The sequence below is a fragment of the Castor canadensis genome, chromosome 3 (genome assembly GCF_047511655.1).
Source record: "Castor canadensis chromosome 3, mCasCan1.hap1v2, whole genome shotgun sequence".
In the NCBI taxonomy this organism is placed as follows: domain Eukaryota; kingdom Metazoa; phylum Chordata; class Mammalia; order Rodentia; family Castoridae; genus Castor; species Castor canadensis.
This window is the reverse complement of record NC_133388.1, coordinates 122,432,803-122,450,878: the sequence shown is the minus strand read 5'-3', so window position 1 is coordinate 122,450,878 and position 18,076 is coordinate 122,432,803. Positions and strand designations below refer to the sequence as shown.

Here is an 18,076-nt window from a genome sequence, read left to right as displayed (position 1 = left end):
CTTAAGACTCAGGGCTTCTTTCAAGGTAACACACCTTGGAGGTCACTTTCAGAACGTGGGTCTCCGTGCACGCGTACAGCACTAGTTTACAAAAAAGTGTTTTCTAGACACAAAGCGAGGCCCACAGGGAGGGACCCGCCCCTCGGGAGGGACCCGCCCCTCAGCCGACCTCGCGCGTGCGCTCACAAACTGTGAAAGGTGGTTCTGGGCACGCGCCACGCCTTCTGTCCGCCGTTCCCTGGGCCCGCCTCCGAGTCGGAGCAAGCAGCTAATTGGCCAGCCTGGTCCGGCTCGGGGCGGGGATTGGCTGATTGACAACCACGTCCCGGGACAACCAGTCTGGAAGCCTGAGTAGCTGGAGAAGGTACCGGCTGCCGCGCGGCGGACGTAAGTGGGGGCTATGGTTGCGGAAAAGCGGTTGGCAAGGAGGGCGCGGTAGTGGCCCGAGGCTTGACGGCAATGGGACGCCGCGGTGACGGGGCAGGAGCAGAAGGAATCCGGTTCGGGATTGCGGGGAGGCCGGCGACTTCGTGGGCCAGCTGGGTGTGAGCACTGAGGCCGAAGGGAGGTGGGATGTCCTTGGTTGAGGGCCGTGATGGGCCCGGCGCTTGGGAGGACGGAGGGAAATCGGCCGCCTTGCCTCGAAGGCGGGGGTGCGCTCGTGCACCACCCTTGTACCCCACTTCTGCCCCTCCCCCACCCCGGGACAGTCTCGGGAGCGCTAGTTCCCGCGCTGGCCGCCAGGCGGCGCTCCCGTGGGTGCTGCGCCGTTCGCGATGGGCGTCCGACTCCGCGGTGCGCCAGCCGCGGGCCTCGGGGATTCCCCGAGGAGGAACGCGCTTGGGGTCAGCCCAGGAGTTTCCACCTGCCTCAACTGGTCCGGGCGCCTGTCACTTTCGCCGCCTAGCACTTCCCGCTCTGTCTTCCTGACCATTCCCAGAGAAAAGATCAGTTTTTGGGAGTTTAGAAACACATTTTATTATGAAGGTCAAACTTTGGAGAAGTTGAACAAATAGCGTAAAGGACTCAAGTGTGTCTGTCCATCACCCTGTTTGAGTAATTATCAGTTTATGGCCAGTCTAACAAGACCCCCTCCTCTGGATTATTTTATGTATTTCTACGCCTCTGACATGATCAGTAATCAAACTTTTTTTTCTAATCATTTGCCTTTTAGAGAGGTTGAGTAAAACAAGGCGTACATTACATGTAGACACCGCTCATTTAGTTTGTACTACAAGAATGTATTACAGGTTTTATATTACCCTATGTCCCGGTTTTCAAATCATGGGAAACAAAGGTACTAAATAATCTAGGCACCAGTGTTATGCTTTTAAGCAGAAATTATTTTGTGGATAGTTTCTATTTATGCAGTTCTTAGTATGTGTGAAGCACTGTGAAAATTGTTCCCATCTGTTCATTTAATTTTTACAACAGCCCTTTGAAATAGGAGCTATCTTCACTTCACAGTTGAGGGAAAAAGAAGTTTGGAAAAGTCACACAATTTGCCTAAAGTTACTCTGATGAAAGGACCGCTGTAATTTAAGATGCTAATCTTGGCCTTTGTCATGCCACGGTTTTTTTGTTTGTTTTGTTTTCTGAGGCAAGGTCTCCCTGTGTAGTCCAGACTGGCATCTAACTGAGATACTCCTGCCTCAGCCTCCCAGAGTGCTGGGATTACAGGCCTGTCAGCTGTACTCTGCAAATCTTGCCTTTTAACCTTAACTATATATCCTAAACGTTGAGCAGAGAACTACTGTGTAAAACTTTTTATTGAGCTACAAAATCTATAGTGGGTGGAAAACACCCTGGAAGTGTGTAAGTACAAAACAGTGAAAGAGGGATTTTTTTGTTTCTTTGAAACAGTAAAAGATTAATTTGATCTCGTTTGACTAAATAGATGTAGTTCAACAAATACAAGTATTAAAGTATTAACGCGTTTATTGTTTTAATAGCCAGTTAAAGGAAAAATACATACTACTTGTCTAGGTGTACTGTAACATGCCTTTAGCCTTTGGCATATACTGGATAGTCATACTGAATGTTTTTGTCTGTGTTTCTCATCTTCCTACTACTCCCATAGAGCATCTTCATCCAAATAGAGAAATAAGGAACTAGGAAGGCAGCTTTTTCAGAGGACAGTAGAGAAACTCCAATTCAGAAGTCTAAAATTAAGGTCAGGAGTTGGATTTAAGGAGCAATGAAGTGACATGATAAAAGCATCTCAGGGGAAGCTAGTGAGCTGGCATTGTCAAAGATGGCTTCACCTGAGATGTAAAAGGATTACTGGGCTGACCTGATGAATATATAGAAAATAGATGTGGGTAACTGATGAATTAATGTATTTAAGGAAAGGGATGGAGAAGGAAAAGTAGCCTGAAAATAGAGAAAAGGTGGTTGGGTGTGGTAGTGTTAAGCCTATATCCCAGCACTCAGGAGGCTGAATACAGCAGGAGAATTGCAGTTTGAGGCCAGCCTGGGCTACATTGGAAGACCATATTTCAGAAACAAAAAGCTTCAGGATAATTTGGTACAACTAAGTTCTGAAGTGCTGGTAAACTTCATTTCCCATATGTTTGTTTTCTTCAGCAGAAGCCTAGCACTGTTATTTGACATGTTAATTACAGCTCAGCTGCTCAATTGTTTTTTTTACATTTGTGTTATGTACTATTGATAGAAATTACACAATTTAGAAAAGCAACAAAAAAATGACATTGTAATCCTGCCATCTGGAGATATCCACTGATGATGCTTTACTGTACTGCCTGGAAAAGAGGTTGACAAAGTATGGCCCAAGGGCCCAAAGTTATTTGAAGCCCAGTTCTGTATGGACTGAGAGTGATGAGTGATTTTTATACTTGTAAGTGACTGGAAAAAAAAAACACAAAAAAACTTGATGAAGCAGGATGCTGGTGGCTAATGCCTATAATCCTAGCTACTCAGGAGGCAAAGATCAGGAGGATGGAGGTTCAAAGCCACTCCAGGCAAATAGTTTAAGAGACCCTATCTGGAAAATACCCATCACAAAAAGGGCTGGTGGAGTGGCTCAAGGTGAAGGCCCTGAGTTCAAGCCCTAGTACCACAAGAAAAAAAAAATGACATATGGAAATTGTATGAAATTCAAATTTTAATGATCATAAATAATCCTTTATTGGAATTCTACTTTTTTATAGCGTCTGTGACTGCTTTCACATAATGTTGAGCAAGTTGTGTCAGAGACTATGTCATCCACACACCTAAAAGATTTACTGTCTGACCCATCACACAAAAAGTTTGTCAGCCCTTGTTTTTGACCTTTGTAATGAATGTGCCTAAAAACATTTATTCACAAAAATTAGATTATGCAGAGTTTTTTTTTTTTTAATAATTTGGCTTATATAATGAGCATCCATTTTTTTTCCCCAGAGTTAAAACCCTATCATCTTTTCAGTGTCTTCCAGGGTAGATGAGGTGTCATTGTGTATTTAACCTATTCTCTTTTATATAGTTTGGTTTCTTTTCCACTTTTTAAAAAAGTCATAAGAGGACAGCTTTTTCTTCTTCTTTGTGGTACTAGGGTTTGAACTTGAGGCCTTGACTGCTAGCCTGTTGACTTGCTCTATTATTGAAGCCACTCTTTCAGCCCTTTCTGCATTGGTTGTTTTTGAGATGTGGTATCACTTTATGTCCTGGCAGCCTGGACTGTGATCCTCCAGTTTATGCTTCCTCATATTGCTGGGATGACACACTACTGTGTTCAGCCATTGATAGAGAAGGGGTCCATGAACTTTTTGCCTGGACTGGCCTCAGACCCTTAATCCTCTCAATCTTTGCCTCCCAAATTGCTAGTAATACAGGCTTGTGCCACTGTGCTCAGTTTAGAAGAACTTTCTAGGAGTGAAATTGCTGTGTGTAGATATGAAATCACTACTATGTACATACTGCCAGGGTGCCCACCAGAAAGATTGTACTTTGCTCATGGCTTTGTTTGGTTTTGATTTTGCTTTTTGAGAGAGTCTGACTATGTAGCTCAGACGGGCTCCTGCCTCAGTCTCCTGAGTTCAGGCATTATAGCTGTGTACATGATACTTGGCTGGCCATGCCTTTACCAATATTGAATTTGTCCTTTTTCATCTTTGCCAGTTTGATAGGGAAATGGTAACAGTTTGAGTTAACATTTATTTGATTACTAGTGAGATCCTTAAACATTTCTTCATGTCTTATTTTCCATTTGTATAATTCCTATTAATGTCTTACACCTTTTCTTGCATAGGGCTTTTGATTTTTTGCCTTTTTTTTTTTCTTTGAGAGAGCATATCACTTTGTAGCCCGGGCTGGCCTCCAATTTGCAACCCTCCTGCCCAGCTAGTTTAAATTCATTAGGGATATTAATCAGTTGTATTAAGTTGCAGATAGCTTTCTCAGTTCTTGCCCATTCTCTCTTGAAAGCTGCAGAGTGGCTATTAAAATGAAATACGTGTGTCAGTTGGGAGAACTCTCTGGGCTGCTCTTTTAGGGACCAGAATATGCCACCTTATTAACAGTTTCTTCATTTATGATACTGAGGTTTCAAATTAGGCAGATAGAAACGTTATATCAGATTAACTCTCCATGATTGAAAAAATACCTTGAAATACATTCTTTAATAGTAAATATATTAATGTAAAGTAGTATAACTAGGATTTTTTCTTAACCTTTAAGAAGTTTTATTTTTTGATTTGCCTTTTTATTTCCTTGGTGTTGGGCTTGAACTCAGGGCTTCACCCTTGCCAAGCAGATGCTCTTCTACTTGAGCCTCTCCACCATCTAAGAAGCTTTATTTTTTGAAATGGATTTCTCATATACTAGTAAATACTGATTTGATGAATAATGTGTACTGGTTTCCTAAAAGATGATTTTAGATGTAACAGGGATTCATTTTTTAATTTTAATCCAGAACCCTTTTTTGTCTCAATCTCTTTGAGCTCAGGTGGGGAGTGCAAACTATGATTACATACAGTAACACGATGCATAACAAAGTCAATAGCAGATCACATGGATAGGCAGTGGTCCCATAAATGTAGCTGAAAATTCCTTTCACCTGATAATGTCATTGCCATCTTGTCTATGGTAGTACATTACTTACTTGTCTGGTGGTGCAGGTGTAAAACCTACTATGCTGTAGTTGTAAGAAAGTAAAGCACATATGGTTGTGTACAGCACATAATACTTGAAAATAAATGACTATTGACTGGTTTATGTGTTTGCTATATTGTACTTCTTATCATTAGAGAGTACTTAAAAAAAGAGTTTGCAATATGCTGTGTTACACTGGCAGAAACCTTGTACATCTAGTGTTTACCATGTTTCTTGATTGCATCAGAGGCTGTGTGGTTGATTGACCCATACCATCTATGTTAGTTTGAGTACACTGTATGACGTTGGCACAATGAACTCAAAATGTATCCATATTGTTAAGTCACATGACTATTTTAAAGTGTATTTCAAAAATATACTGGAACCACAAGATTTGAGTGCATAGATATTACTGGTTAGGATATAGCTAAATTTATTTAATTTTTTAAAAAAGTAAATTGATTTAGACTAAAACATAGCACAAGATTTGAGTGCATAGATATTACTGGTTAGAATATAACTAAAATTATTTAATTTTTTTTAAAAAGTAAATTGATTTATACTAAAACATAGCACGTATAATTAAAAAAATAATAAAGGGCAAGTATCTGACATTGAAAAATACTGGTAATAGCCTATAAGGTTTCCACAAAGTTTGTATATTGCTAATTTTTATTTATATGGTCCAGAATTTGAATAATTTTTATGTCTATACTTCTTAGATTTCATTTACTTCATTAAAAAATGTTACTGGTCTTTAAAAATGACAAAAGTATACAAATGATACAGATGTGTCCAAGTGCAAAAAAGAAAAGATCCCATCACTAAACCACATACATAGTCAATGTTAAGTTTTGGTATATTTTCAAATCTTGTGTAAGATACCGATTGCACCACTTTTTTGGATGTGGTACTGGGGTTTGAACTCAGGGCCTTACATTTACTAGGTATGTGCTCTATCACTTAAGCCACTCTGCCAGCCCTTTTTTGTATTGGGTATTTTTGAGATAGGGTCTGGCTTTTACTTTGTGTGGGCTGGCCTTGAACATAGATCCTCCTGATCTCTACTTCCTGAGTAGCTAGGATTACAGATTTGAGCCACTGGCACCACTGGTTTTTTTTTTTTTTTTTTTTTTAATTGCTTTTAGTGTTTGGCTTTTTTTGGGTGGTATTAGGTATCCAACTCAGGGCTTCATGCATGCTTAAGTGTGTTTTTTACCACTGAGCTATATCCTCAGCCTAGTTTTTTTTTTTTTTTTTCTTAAAGGAATCACACATACATGTAAATTGGAAACTTTTTATTCAGCATTTCACTGTGGAAATCCTTTCATGTGTAGCTCTATTTTTTTTTTTTAAATAAAGTATGTAAGTTCTCCAACATTTGTGTTTGGAGTTTGTGGACTCCTGTCTTCTGGGTTTTTCTTTTTGTAAACTATATATGTTATTGTCCTTAAATATTTATTATTTTCTTTGTGCTTTCTTTTTAATATTAATGGTCATAAACTTAGAGTGTGTATATTGAGCTTATTTTAACTATTTTCCTATTAATACACCTTTAGATTTTCTTTTTCACGTCAGTAAATATGATTATCAAATTTCAAAAACTAAACGTACTCATTTCTAAGATACAGTTTATTGAGTTTTTACAGTAAGGTAATACAATATGCAAGGACAGTAATTGTTATTCAACTTTTTAGTGAATTTTTGTCATGTCTTAGGGCCCAAGAGCAGCATTTTTAGGCAATAAAAAATATTGTTGACATTTAAATAGTTTGTCTGCATTTACTGATGTCTAGTTTAGGATCATTTAAGGTATTTGAACTCTTTTTTGAGACAGGGTTTCACTATGTGGTCCAGGCTGGCCTTGAGCTCACTGTGTAGCTGAGGTCAGTGACATCTTCCTGCCTCAGCCTCCTGAATGCTGGATTACAAGCCTGTATCACCTTGTCCATCTAAGGTATTTTTAACTCTTTTTAAAAGACTTAAAATTAATGCAGAGTACTTAATTCATTTGCATGGGATTTCTTAAGATTACACAAATATATCAAGAAGAATATACATAGATCATTCACTGTAGAGTTATAGTTCAGAAATCCTCACATTCAAACGCCCACCTTTAGTTTAAGTGGAAATAAAACCTATTGCTAACTTTCATAATACAGAGAGAAAGATAACCTCTAAAAATATCCTTCAAAAGTTTAGTTTCATCCCTAAAGACCATTAACTTGAAAAACTTTCATCAAGTTTTAGTTAGCTTTATCTAACCAGATTACTTTTTGTTGAAAGATGTAGTAGAGGTCATGAGATTTTTCATTGTATACTGAACAAAATACCAGTACATGTCAGATGCTGTGCTAGGTAATGAGAATATAGCGGGGCAGCCTGGACTACATAGTGAAACTCTTGTCTCAAAAGAGTTCAGATACCTTAAATGAAAGCATCAGAAAACTTAACCAAGGCGGAGAAGTATAACCAGGTTAAGAGTTGGTTCTTTCACTATCCATGTTGGCACATACTTACAATCCCTGCCCTTGGGAGGCAGAGGCCAGAGGACCATGAGTTTGAGGCCAGCTTGGTCTCCATAGGAAGACCCTGTTTCAAAAAATCAAGAGTTGCCTCTTTGAAGAGCATAATAAAGGGTATAGAGCTCTAATGAGATTTATCAAGGAGAGAGAAAAGGAACATATTATCAATGTCAGGAATGGAAAATGGGACATTGTTACAGATCCTATAGGCATTAAGAACATCAAAAAGGTGCTGGGTGCTGGTGGCTCACACCTGTAAACCTAGCTACTTGGGAGGCTTTCAAAAATTTTTTTTGGCAGTATCGGTGTTTGAACTCGGCCTCATGCTTGCTAGGCAGGGGCTCTACCACATGAGCCACTCTGCCAGCCCTATTTGTGTTGAGTTTTTTCAGAGAGAGTGTTTCTTGACCTGTTTGCACAGACTGGCATCAAATCTAGATCCTTCTGATCTCTGCCTCCCAAATAACTGGCACAAAAACTATCTTTGTATTCAACTAGTTTACTTGTCCTTGGTGGGAGGAGAGTTTGGCTGTAAATGCCTAGCTCACCTATAGTGGAATTAAAACTCCTTTTAGATATCTGTTTACAATTAAGAAAGCATAGGAAAGACATTGGCGTGGGTGTAGGTTTCCTTCATTTGATAGTCATTTTTTTTTTTTTTTGTGAGACAGGGTCTTGCTGTGTAAACTTAGGTTGTCCTGAAACTCATGACCGTTCTGCCTTGCTTTTTGAGAGCTGAGATTACAGGCCTGAACCACCACATGCAATTTATTGTATCATATACACTGTGCTAGATGCTTAGGCACTGTGATAAGTATACGTGTGTTGTTTCTTCCTTTAAAGTGATTAAAGTCAAATGGAGGAGGTAAGCAGTTTAGGTACATTGTTTCAGTGTTCTGTTTTGGGGAATATTACAGGAGGGTCTTAATCCTGTTTGAACAGAAAGATTTCTTAGAGAAAGCATAGCTAAACTGAATCAAAGGATTAATAGTAGCTAGCTTAATATAGGAATACAAATAGCGGTGGAATATTGAATAGAAGAAAAGTCCAGAGATAAAGAGAGGAGGTTATATGACTGGATCAAAGGGTGAAATATGAAGGCTCTGGTGAATAGCAAAGGACAAAGACAAGTTCATACTGAGCCTATTTTAGTATTGAGAATGGGTGAAAAGGAGAGGGCAAGATTGGGAGACAGTCACATTAATGGATTTTTTTGCAGTAGTGAAGGCTTAGAATCACAATAAGGACAATGGAGATGGTGTTTGGTGTATTTAGGAGGAAAAATAAACATTGATTGTAGAAAATGAAAGAAAAAAAGGATAACTGGCAATATGAATGCTATTTTCTTAAGTAGGGTGCACAATAGGTTTGGGAGAAAAGTTAAGGAGTTCAGTTGTGGATTTCGACTTAAATGCAGATGGGAGAAACTAGGAGAATGGCAAGTAATTGAAGTTAATAAGAAAGAGGAAGGAATTTATGACATTTTTGATATGAGACCTGCAAAGTGGGGAGGTGGAATCTGAACACTTGGGTGGAAGGAGAGACAGGATCTGCACAGATACAGAGAAATATATGCATGGGGAGTGGCAGAACATTTAAGAATTTTTCCTCAGATGACTTTTCTATTACTACTTGAGACTGGATAATTTATAAAGAACAGAAATTTATTTAGCTCATGGTTCTGGAGCCTGACAGCATTCACCAGCATCTGGCAGAGGCATTACTGTACCATCCCATGGTGCGAAGGTAAAGGGCAAGATTGCTCAAGAGAGTGCATGCAAGAGAGGGAACAGAAAGAGGGAGGCTGAACTACCTTGGGTTAAAAACCCAACAACTCGTGTATTAACTAACCCATGATAATGACATTAATCTGTGATAATGACTTAATCACTTCTTAAAGTCCCATCTCTCAACACTATTGCATGGGGGATTAGGTTGCTACACAGGAATTTGGGGGGACACATTCAAATCATAGGTAGCCTTGGGAGAGTTTGAAATAGCTCTGGAGAATATGCAAGAGGGGTTAGGAGTAGGAAAATAAAATTTTGCTTGCATGCTAGACAGCAGTGAGGGCCAGCTAAGTTTGAGATAGTACATTTGTGACAATGTCAAAATGAAAACTTTAACAGTTTTTCTGTAGCCCAGTTGTAGAAACTGTAGGCTGTTGGACTCATCAAGTTCTAACTTGTAGAGTAAATAAGACAGTAGAACAAACAATTGAAAATAGTGGCAAAGCAGTAGATCAAGTGACTTTTGGCTGCATTGGGTAGCAGGTAGTGGGAAGACACTAGTTAGGTGAAAATTTCAGGTCGGACTGGGAATGTAGTTCAGGTGGTAGAGTGTGTTTGCCTTGAATGCAGAAGGCCCTGGGTTTGATCCCTAGCACTAAAAAAAAAAAAAAAAGACGTTCTTAATATGATAAATGGTAGATCAAATAGTAGGCCAGAAGAGTATTACCTGAGTGAAAGCTAGAAAGTGAGATATTTGTTTTAATTTCTAGATTTCATTTATTTATTTTTGTGGTGTCCGGCACTAAACCTAGGGCTTCACACATACTAGGCAAGTGCTTTAGTTAATTTATTTAATTTTTTTGAGACCAGGTCTTGCTATTTAGCTCAGGCTGGCCTCAAATTGTTATTTTCCTGCCTCAGCCTCCCACGTGCTGGGAGTACTGGTGTGCTCTACCATGCCTGGCTTTAGACTTTATTTTTAAGTGAGAAATGAAACATGTTTTGTAGCATTGGCTGAACAGTACCAACTATATAAGGAAGAAGTTTACTTCTACCTATTCTGGCCAGCTTTAGTAATTTGGTGTATATATTTCTACATATAAGAAAGTTGAAGGCTAGGGGTCTGACTCAGTGGTCAAAGCACTTTGCTTACCATATGAGAGGCCTGGATTCATTCCTAGCACCACAAAAGGACAAATGGTTTTATTAAAATGAAATTTTAATATTTTTTTTACATAATGCTCTTCCTATATTGTGTATGTACTTTTGAAAGTCAGTACAGAGATGCATAGAGTAGATGCTTAAGGGTCATAATATGTTGCTATTAACATTGTTTTATAAATGTACATTTAAAGTTAATCCTAGTTTTATGAGTATAAAGTACACTGCAGAAATTATCTTTACACATTTGTCTTTATGTGTCAGTGCTTTTACTTCTGAGAGAAATTCCTGAGAGTTACACAACTTGGTCAGAGGCTATGTATGTATATTTTTTTCTTCTGGTGGTGTAGGGTTTGAACTTAGGTCCTCATGCTTGCCAGGCAGGCACTCTACCACTTGAGCCACTCTGTTGGCCCTTTTTTGTGTTGAGTATTTTTGAGTTAGGATCTTGGGAACTATTTGCCCTTGGCTGGCTTCGAATCCTCCTGGTCCTTGCCTCCTGAGTAGCTAGGATTACAGGTGTGAGCCACCTGTGCCCGGTCTATGTATTTTTTAAAAACTTTTATTTGAAGTATAACTTAAATTCAAGAAAAGTATGCAGAGCTGGGTGCTGGTGGCTCATTCCTGTAATCCTAGCTACTCAGGAGGCAGAAATCAGGAGGATCGTGGTACGAAGCCAGCCCAGGCAATTATTTCTGCAAGACCCTGTCTCAAAAAACCCTTCACAAAAACAGGGCTGGTGGAGTGGCTTAAGGTGAAGGCCCTGAATTCAAACCCCAGTACTGAAAAAAAAAGAAACAAGTATACAAACATATGTCTTGGTAAGTCTCACAGAATTAACACATTGAGTACCTGCATCAAGAAATAGAACATTGCCAGAACCCCAGAAGTTCTGTTCATAGCTTTTACCAGTCACTACCTCTGTTTCCAAAGATGATAAAACATTTTTTAAAAGATAGTACCCTTAGTTTTTGATTTGTCTTGTGTGTCTTTCTGAAAATGGGCTTGTATAGTATTGTGCTGGATTCATCATCTATGTGCATATTAAAAACATCTAGTCCAAGCAAAATCATAAGATATACATTTATTAGTTTATTCTAATGCTAATAAAGACAAAATGTAGAGTTCCTTTTAAGAAAGGACTTGGAGTGAAGATTCAGTAATGTCATAGCTGAATGATTGGGAATGATTTATATTTATTTATTTTTATTGTACTGAGTAGAGGTACATTATGGTTTTTGTAAAAGTTCTTACAATATGTCAAATATATCATACTTGAATTCACCCCCTCTACCATTCTTCTTTATCTCCCCCCACCCCAAATTCCTGGAATAGTTTCAACAGGTCTCATTTTTCTATGTGTACACAGTATTTGTACTATATTCACCCTCCTACACCCTTTCCCCACCTCCTCTGGGTAGTGATTTAAATGTCCTTACCTCCTTTAGTGACACCATAATGAGGGGCATTTGGTGGTAAAGCAGTGTCCTCAAAGGAGAGGTTTTTCGTTTTTGATTTTTTTTTTCAGTGTAGTTGTATTTTGCATAAGGCAAAATTCACTCTTCTTTGGTGAATTTTGCTATGAGAACACATTCATGTAGCTAGTATCACATTCAAGATAAAGGCTAGTTTCATGTTCTCAAAACTCTCCTTTTGTTTCCTTTATACCCTTCCACTGGCAGCCCCTAGTGACTGACCAGTGGTCTGTGTTCTGTCCCTTCGGTTTTGTCTTTGAGGGGGGGATTTTAAAAGATCTGAGAGAAATGATTGGTAGGAAGCAGCATTGACAGAAAGTTTAAGAACATAGCAAGTAGAAGCCCTCTTTAGAAGTTATCAAAGCAGTATTCCAAAAGAAGCCAAGTTTCAGTTAAAGGAGGGGAGTGGGCCAGGAGAGCTCTCAGGTGAGTAAGTTATGTTGAAGGTGTGGAGCTGGGGGAATGTTTATGTTAACAGGATTCCAGAGAGTGCAGCAGACAAATGTGGTGGGAAGGATGGTAAAGGACGCCAACAGCATGACTTCCCTCCTGTGTTTAACAAGGATATCACCTCCTGTCCCACCACCTCTGTTTTTTTTTGGTGATAATACCACACTAATTTTTCTGTTACCTCTTTTATCACATTTTCTCAGTGCCTTTAATTATTTTCTTCTGTTTGTTTCACAAGTATTTCCTGAATTTTCTATGCTGGCTTCTCTTTTTACTCCACATTAATTCATTTCATCTGCTCATCCTAAACTTGTGCTCCCTCCCTAATTTTTATCTCTAGCCTAAACTTGAGAAATATTTTTCCTGGCAAATAAAAAATTCCTAAATAACTATTTTAAAAACAATTTGTGACAGTTAATTTTATGTGTTTATTTTAGCTTGGGATAAGGGATACCCAGATTACTGGTAAAACATAATTTCTTGGTGTGTCTGTGAGGGTGTTCTGGAAAAGATAAGACAATTGAATCTATAGACTGGATAAAGAAGATCCCCCTCCACTGATATAGGAAGATACCAAACCCAGTCTCTTGAGGGCCTTAATAAAACAAAAAGGCAAAGGAACAACAAGTTTATTCTTTGCTTGAGCTGGGTCATCATCATCTCCTGCCCTTAGAGAAAGCCCTTGCACAGGCCTTTGGACTCAGTCTGGGACTTTACATCAGAAGGTCACTCACACCTTCCACATTCATATAGCAGATTAAGAGATTTTTCAGTCTCCATAATTGAGTAAGCCAATATCTCATAGTAAATCTCTACGTATCCTACTGGGTACGTGTCCTACTATATGTCGTATTGGTTCTGATTCTCTGGAGAACCCTAACTGATGTAGTGTACATTTCTTAAAAAGTGAGTAAAACTTGGACACAGATGTTTATAGCTTTTTTTTTCATAATTATCAACACTCAGAAGCCACCAGGATGTCCTTCAGTAGGTGAATGGATAAATGTGGCACATCCAGACAATGGAATGACCATTACGCCACACAAAAGAACCAATCATGAAAAGATGTGGAGGAACCATAAGTGCATTTTACTTGGTGAAAGATGGCATTCTGAAAAGGCTACATGTTATATTATTCCAACAGTACGACATTCTGGAAAAGGCAGAATTGGGGAGACAAAAGATCAGTGAATATAAAGGATATTAGCTTAAAATTTGTGCACTATTCTGGGGAGTTAATAACTCAAAAAAATGATAGGTTTTCAAACTTCACAAAATCATCCTTATGCCTTTTCTAGTTTTTGTTCAGTTGTTTGCATTTTTTTCTTTTTTTTGTAAACATTTTCATTGGGGCCTAGGGCATGGGATGGGAAATGTCATGTTAGGAATGCCCCTCTACCCAGGGAATGTCCATTCTAATCCTCCTGGGATATTTTTTGGAAATTTTTCTTTTCCTTGGCGCTGCTCTTTCTGCTAGTAGCCTCTTTAGGCCCACTGGTCACAGGTTCCTCCTTAGAAGAGAATTTCCTCTTTTTCTTGGGGACACTCCTGCTGACTGCCTCCTCAGGTTCACTAGCTATCTTCTCTGTGTCATTTCCATATTTGAAGTTATTTTTCTCTCTCCTCTTTTTATTCCCATTGATTTAAAGTATACTGCTCTGTTTAGCTGGGGTTTTTTGTTTGGTTTTGATTTTTATGTAACATCTGAATTCCTGTTCTATGGTGGAATTAATTTCTTCCTGATATTTGGTAGCATGCAAATCCAACTTGCTATTAATGCAGATAGCTTTCTCAGCCTCCTTTTTGCTAAGACACATGAGTTTTAGACTTGGCCAAGCAAATGCACTGGTGGACAGCAACTCAGAAACTGCTGACACAGAAAAGGAAGAATTGCATGGACTCTTCTGTTAGTATGGCAGTAGCAGCAGGTGCAATGGTGTCTTCCCAGGACCAATTCTACTACAATTTTTGACATCTTTTCCTGGCAGTATGTGCTATAAATGAGGTTCTCTGAATATTATCTACCAGATACTTTTTCATTAAGTGTACTTTTTAAATTAAATTAGCCACAGTAGGTGTTTCTGTTTCTCAACTAAGAACGAAACTGGGAAAAAAAACTTTTAAAATCTTCAGGATGGTGAAGTGGCTTAAGTGGTAAGAGTACCTGCCTAGAAAGCATGAGACCCTGAGTTCAAACTCCAATACTGCCAAAAAGAAAAGGAAATTTTCCAGCCCTTTGCATGGCCTTCTGCGGACTGCCTCTGGGGAAGAACTAGGGGCCTTGCTGGCACCCAAGCTTGGTTGCAGGCAGTGGCCTCCAGTCCTTGCAGCTATGTCACGTGACGCTGCCTTGGTATCATGCCTGTGGCTACTGTGGGGAAGAAGCCATGATGGGCACTGAAGGTCACAACGTCTGTATTGTGATTGACTCCCACTCACCCCAAGTTTTGCATCTCAGCATTTGGTTTAGCTGTGACACAGGGTCTACTCCAGCTGACTTTTGTTAGTATTATAGCATGGAATATCCTACACCTTGTTCTTAATAGTAATTCATTTCTGTGTTCAAATGCAGACGTATGTTCTTCTGCCGTCTGCAATGAGCGTCTGCTGGGTTGGAGCTGTGAGGAGCAGACCCTGAGGTCCTGGTACTGTCCTGAGCTCTCTCCAAATGTCTGGCACATTGTTCATTCAAGTGCTTCTGGGAGAAACCGCTCCTTATGCTCCATGCTCCCAACTTTAGTTTTTTAGAGAGTGCTTTTAACCCTTGAAAGCAATCCATCTTGTTTTGTGTATAAGAACTTTTTTTAAATGAATAAATCAGGCATTACCCACACACACACACACAAAATCTTGTACTATTACAGTTAATTTTAAGCAAGCTGATAACGAGCAAATTTTGTTTTAATTTAAACATAAAGTTTTAAAATGCTTTAGGCTTACTTTGTGAGGCGTTGCAGACAGAAAGATTTAAATAATTATTTCACTTTAGTATTTGCATTAAAATTTTTAGTGCGCTTTATGGACATGTACTGCTATGTATGCCTGAAGTACCTGAAATGCAAATTTGGGAAGACTTTGGCATCTAAATGCTTGGCTGGATTAAACGCCTGATGAGGATGGTTTTACAACAAGTTGGAGTAAGCATGCAATCGGTGAGTGCTCAGAATTCATTTTTAAAATGCAGACATTTAGACAGTTTAATAATTTTTCTGAGAAATGAGGTAAATCTCTATATGAATTCTATGTATGATTTCAATGTTTATGTGCTATTTAATTTGCTCACTCACAGAAGTGAATCTTTTTCCAGCATCCTAAGTAAGAGAATAACTTTCTTGGGTATGTTGAAAACTTATTAATGTATTCATATGACCATAAGTAAGCAATTGATTGCAGGGTATGGTGGTTCAGGTCTGGAGTCTCAGCTACTTGGCAGATGGAGATGGGGAGGACTGAGGTGTGAGGCCAACCTGGGTAAAACATTAGTGAGACCCCATCTTCATCATGGTGACTCACAGTTATGATCCAGGTACGAATGAGGCTATAGGTAGGAGGTCAGTCCCAGACAAAAATATGAGAACCTACCTGAAAAATAACTAAAGCAAAAAAGGGCCAGAGGCATGGTTCATTTGGTAGAGTACCTGCATAACAAATGCAAGGCCCTGAGTTCAAACCCCAGTACTACCCCACAAAAAAAATGCATTTATGAGTGAAAAAAAGGTTATATATAGAAATCGTTGAATAAAATGTTTGACTCATACTTCATAACTTAGAATGCTGTAGAATTATTAATATTGAATGCTACTATAATGTGGCTTATCGGACAGTTTAAGGTAAGTCTATAGCAAGTATAGATAAGAAGAGAAAGAATTTTGTATATTGTGATCATTCTGTGCTAGAGGTATTAGTTTTGCTCTTCACATTCTTATATTTTCTACCATTATGTAAATTTTGAGATCCACTATAAAGTTATTATAACAATTGCACCAAGCGTGTTTAGTAGAATACTTGTTTTTCATTTTCAAATTCAGTGTTTTGGTGTCTATGACATGTGGTTAAGTTTTATTAAAGATACAGATGGGTTACATTATTTGAATTTGGGTATTGTGTTTAGCGTATTACCTTCACCTTTTAAATTATTTTGAACTTTGAACCTAACTTCCCAAGGTTATTTGGAGATGAAAGGTGTAGTACCACCTAAGATTACCTTTGTTTATAGCTGCATAGTTTTGAAAACATTAATTTAAGGATAAGCAATAAGAAAATAACTTACTGATATTTCATCTTTTTCAGATACGTTCATATGTTTTGAACTTCACTTGATGCAACTTATACTACCTTTTCCATTTATTTACCACTACTTGGCTACATAGAGTGTAGATTAACATTTTAGTATTCTAGCAAAAGAAGTTCCTACTCCCCCATGCTGGGGTTTGAACTCAGGACCTTATACTTGCTAAATAGTGTCTCTACCACTTGAGCTATTCTCTTAGCCCTTTGATTTAGTTATTTTTCAGGTAGGGTCTATTGCTTTTGCCCGGAGCCAGCTGAGGACCTCGATCTTCCTATGGTTTCCCACATAGGTGGGATTGCAACTGTGTACCACCATGCCAGGTTTATTCCTTGAGATGGAGTCTTGCTTTTTGCCAAGGGTTAGCCTTGAGCCAATATCCTCCCAACCTCTGCCTCCCAAGTAGCTGAGATTATAGACTTGAACCACCATACCTGGCTTGAAAGAATTTATTTTCCTCTTGCTTCTAGAAAGAAAGGCAGCTTCTCTTATTTTTGATTCTCCCCCCAAAGCAGGGTTTTACAGTTACTGTTTGTTTTTGTAGTACTAGGGATTGAACCCAAGGTCTTGTGCTTGCTAGACAATCACTGTACCACTTGAGCTATGCCCCAGCCCAATTTCTAGTTATAATTTTAGTAAGAAGTATAGTTCAGTGGCAAGGTTGTGGGGTCTGGATTTAAACAAATCTGGACCTGAAATTTGTGTCTGCCAGTTGCTTTCTTCATCTACAAAATAGGGGTAAGAAGAATTGCTACTGCCATTAATCAGGGGATTAAATGACATGGATGTAAAGCATCCACTAGTACAGTGGCTTGTATATAGTGTAGATGTATTCAGTAATGGTTGATTTCCTTTGTTCTTACTCTGTCCCCTGCCTCTCCACCCCTACTTAGGCTAATGTGACTAGTGTTAATTAGGGTTTGGTACAGAAGTCTGTCAGGCACAGGTGACATATTTTATTTGGCTTTATTAATTTTAATTTGTAAAATGAACCATCTCAAAATACTGTAATCAAAACTAAGGGTCTTTTTTTTTTTTTGGTGGTGGCACTGGGGTTTGAACTCAGGACTTTGCACTTGCATAATAGGTCCTTTGCTGCTTGAGTGGTCCATTTTGCTCTGGTTATTTTGGAAATGGGGTCTTGCGAGCTATTGCCCAAGCTCGCCTTGAACCAAGATCCTCCTGATTTCAGCCTCCCAAGTACCAAGGATTGCAGTCATGAGCCACCAGTACCTGCTTGGAACTTTTTCTTTTTTAATTTTTTTTTAAATGTAGTAAGGCTAACATATAATCATCAACTGTAATGAATTTGCTGAAAAGCTATATAAACCAAGTTTTCTTCTAACAAAGCAATTC

At 38.8% G+C, this 18,076-nt stretch overlaps 1 protein-coding gene across 2 annotated transcripts in view; it reads left to right on the top strand.

Annotated features, from left to right (window-relative positions):
• The first annotated feature begins 232 nt into the window (after window positions 1-232).
• Window positions 233-18,076, top strand: part of Mtfr1 (mitochondrial fission regulator 1) — a 40,852-nt gene continuing 23,008 nt past the window's right edge. The window contains exons 1-2 of one of the 2 annotated variants that reach the window (XM_020167507.2): window positions 233-387; window positions 15,443-15,584. In XM_020167507.2, the coding sequence (XP_020023096.1) occupies window positions 15,519-15,584 (66 nt within the window). In that variant the 5' untranslated portion in view covers window positions 233-387; window positions 15,443-15,518. Of the gene's footprint in view, window positions 388-15,442; window positions 15,585-18,076 lie in introns of those variants that run through there. The other variant, XM_020167509.2, reaches the window with a different exon arrangement.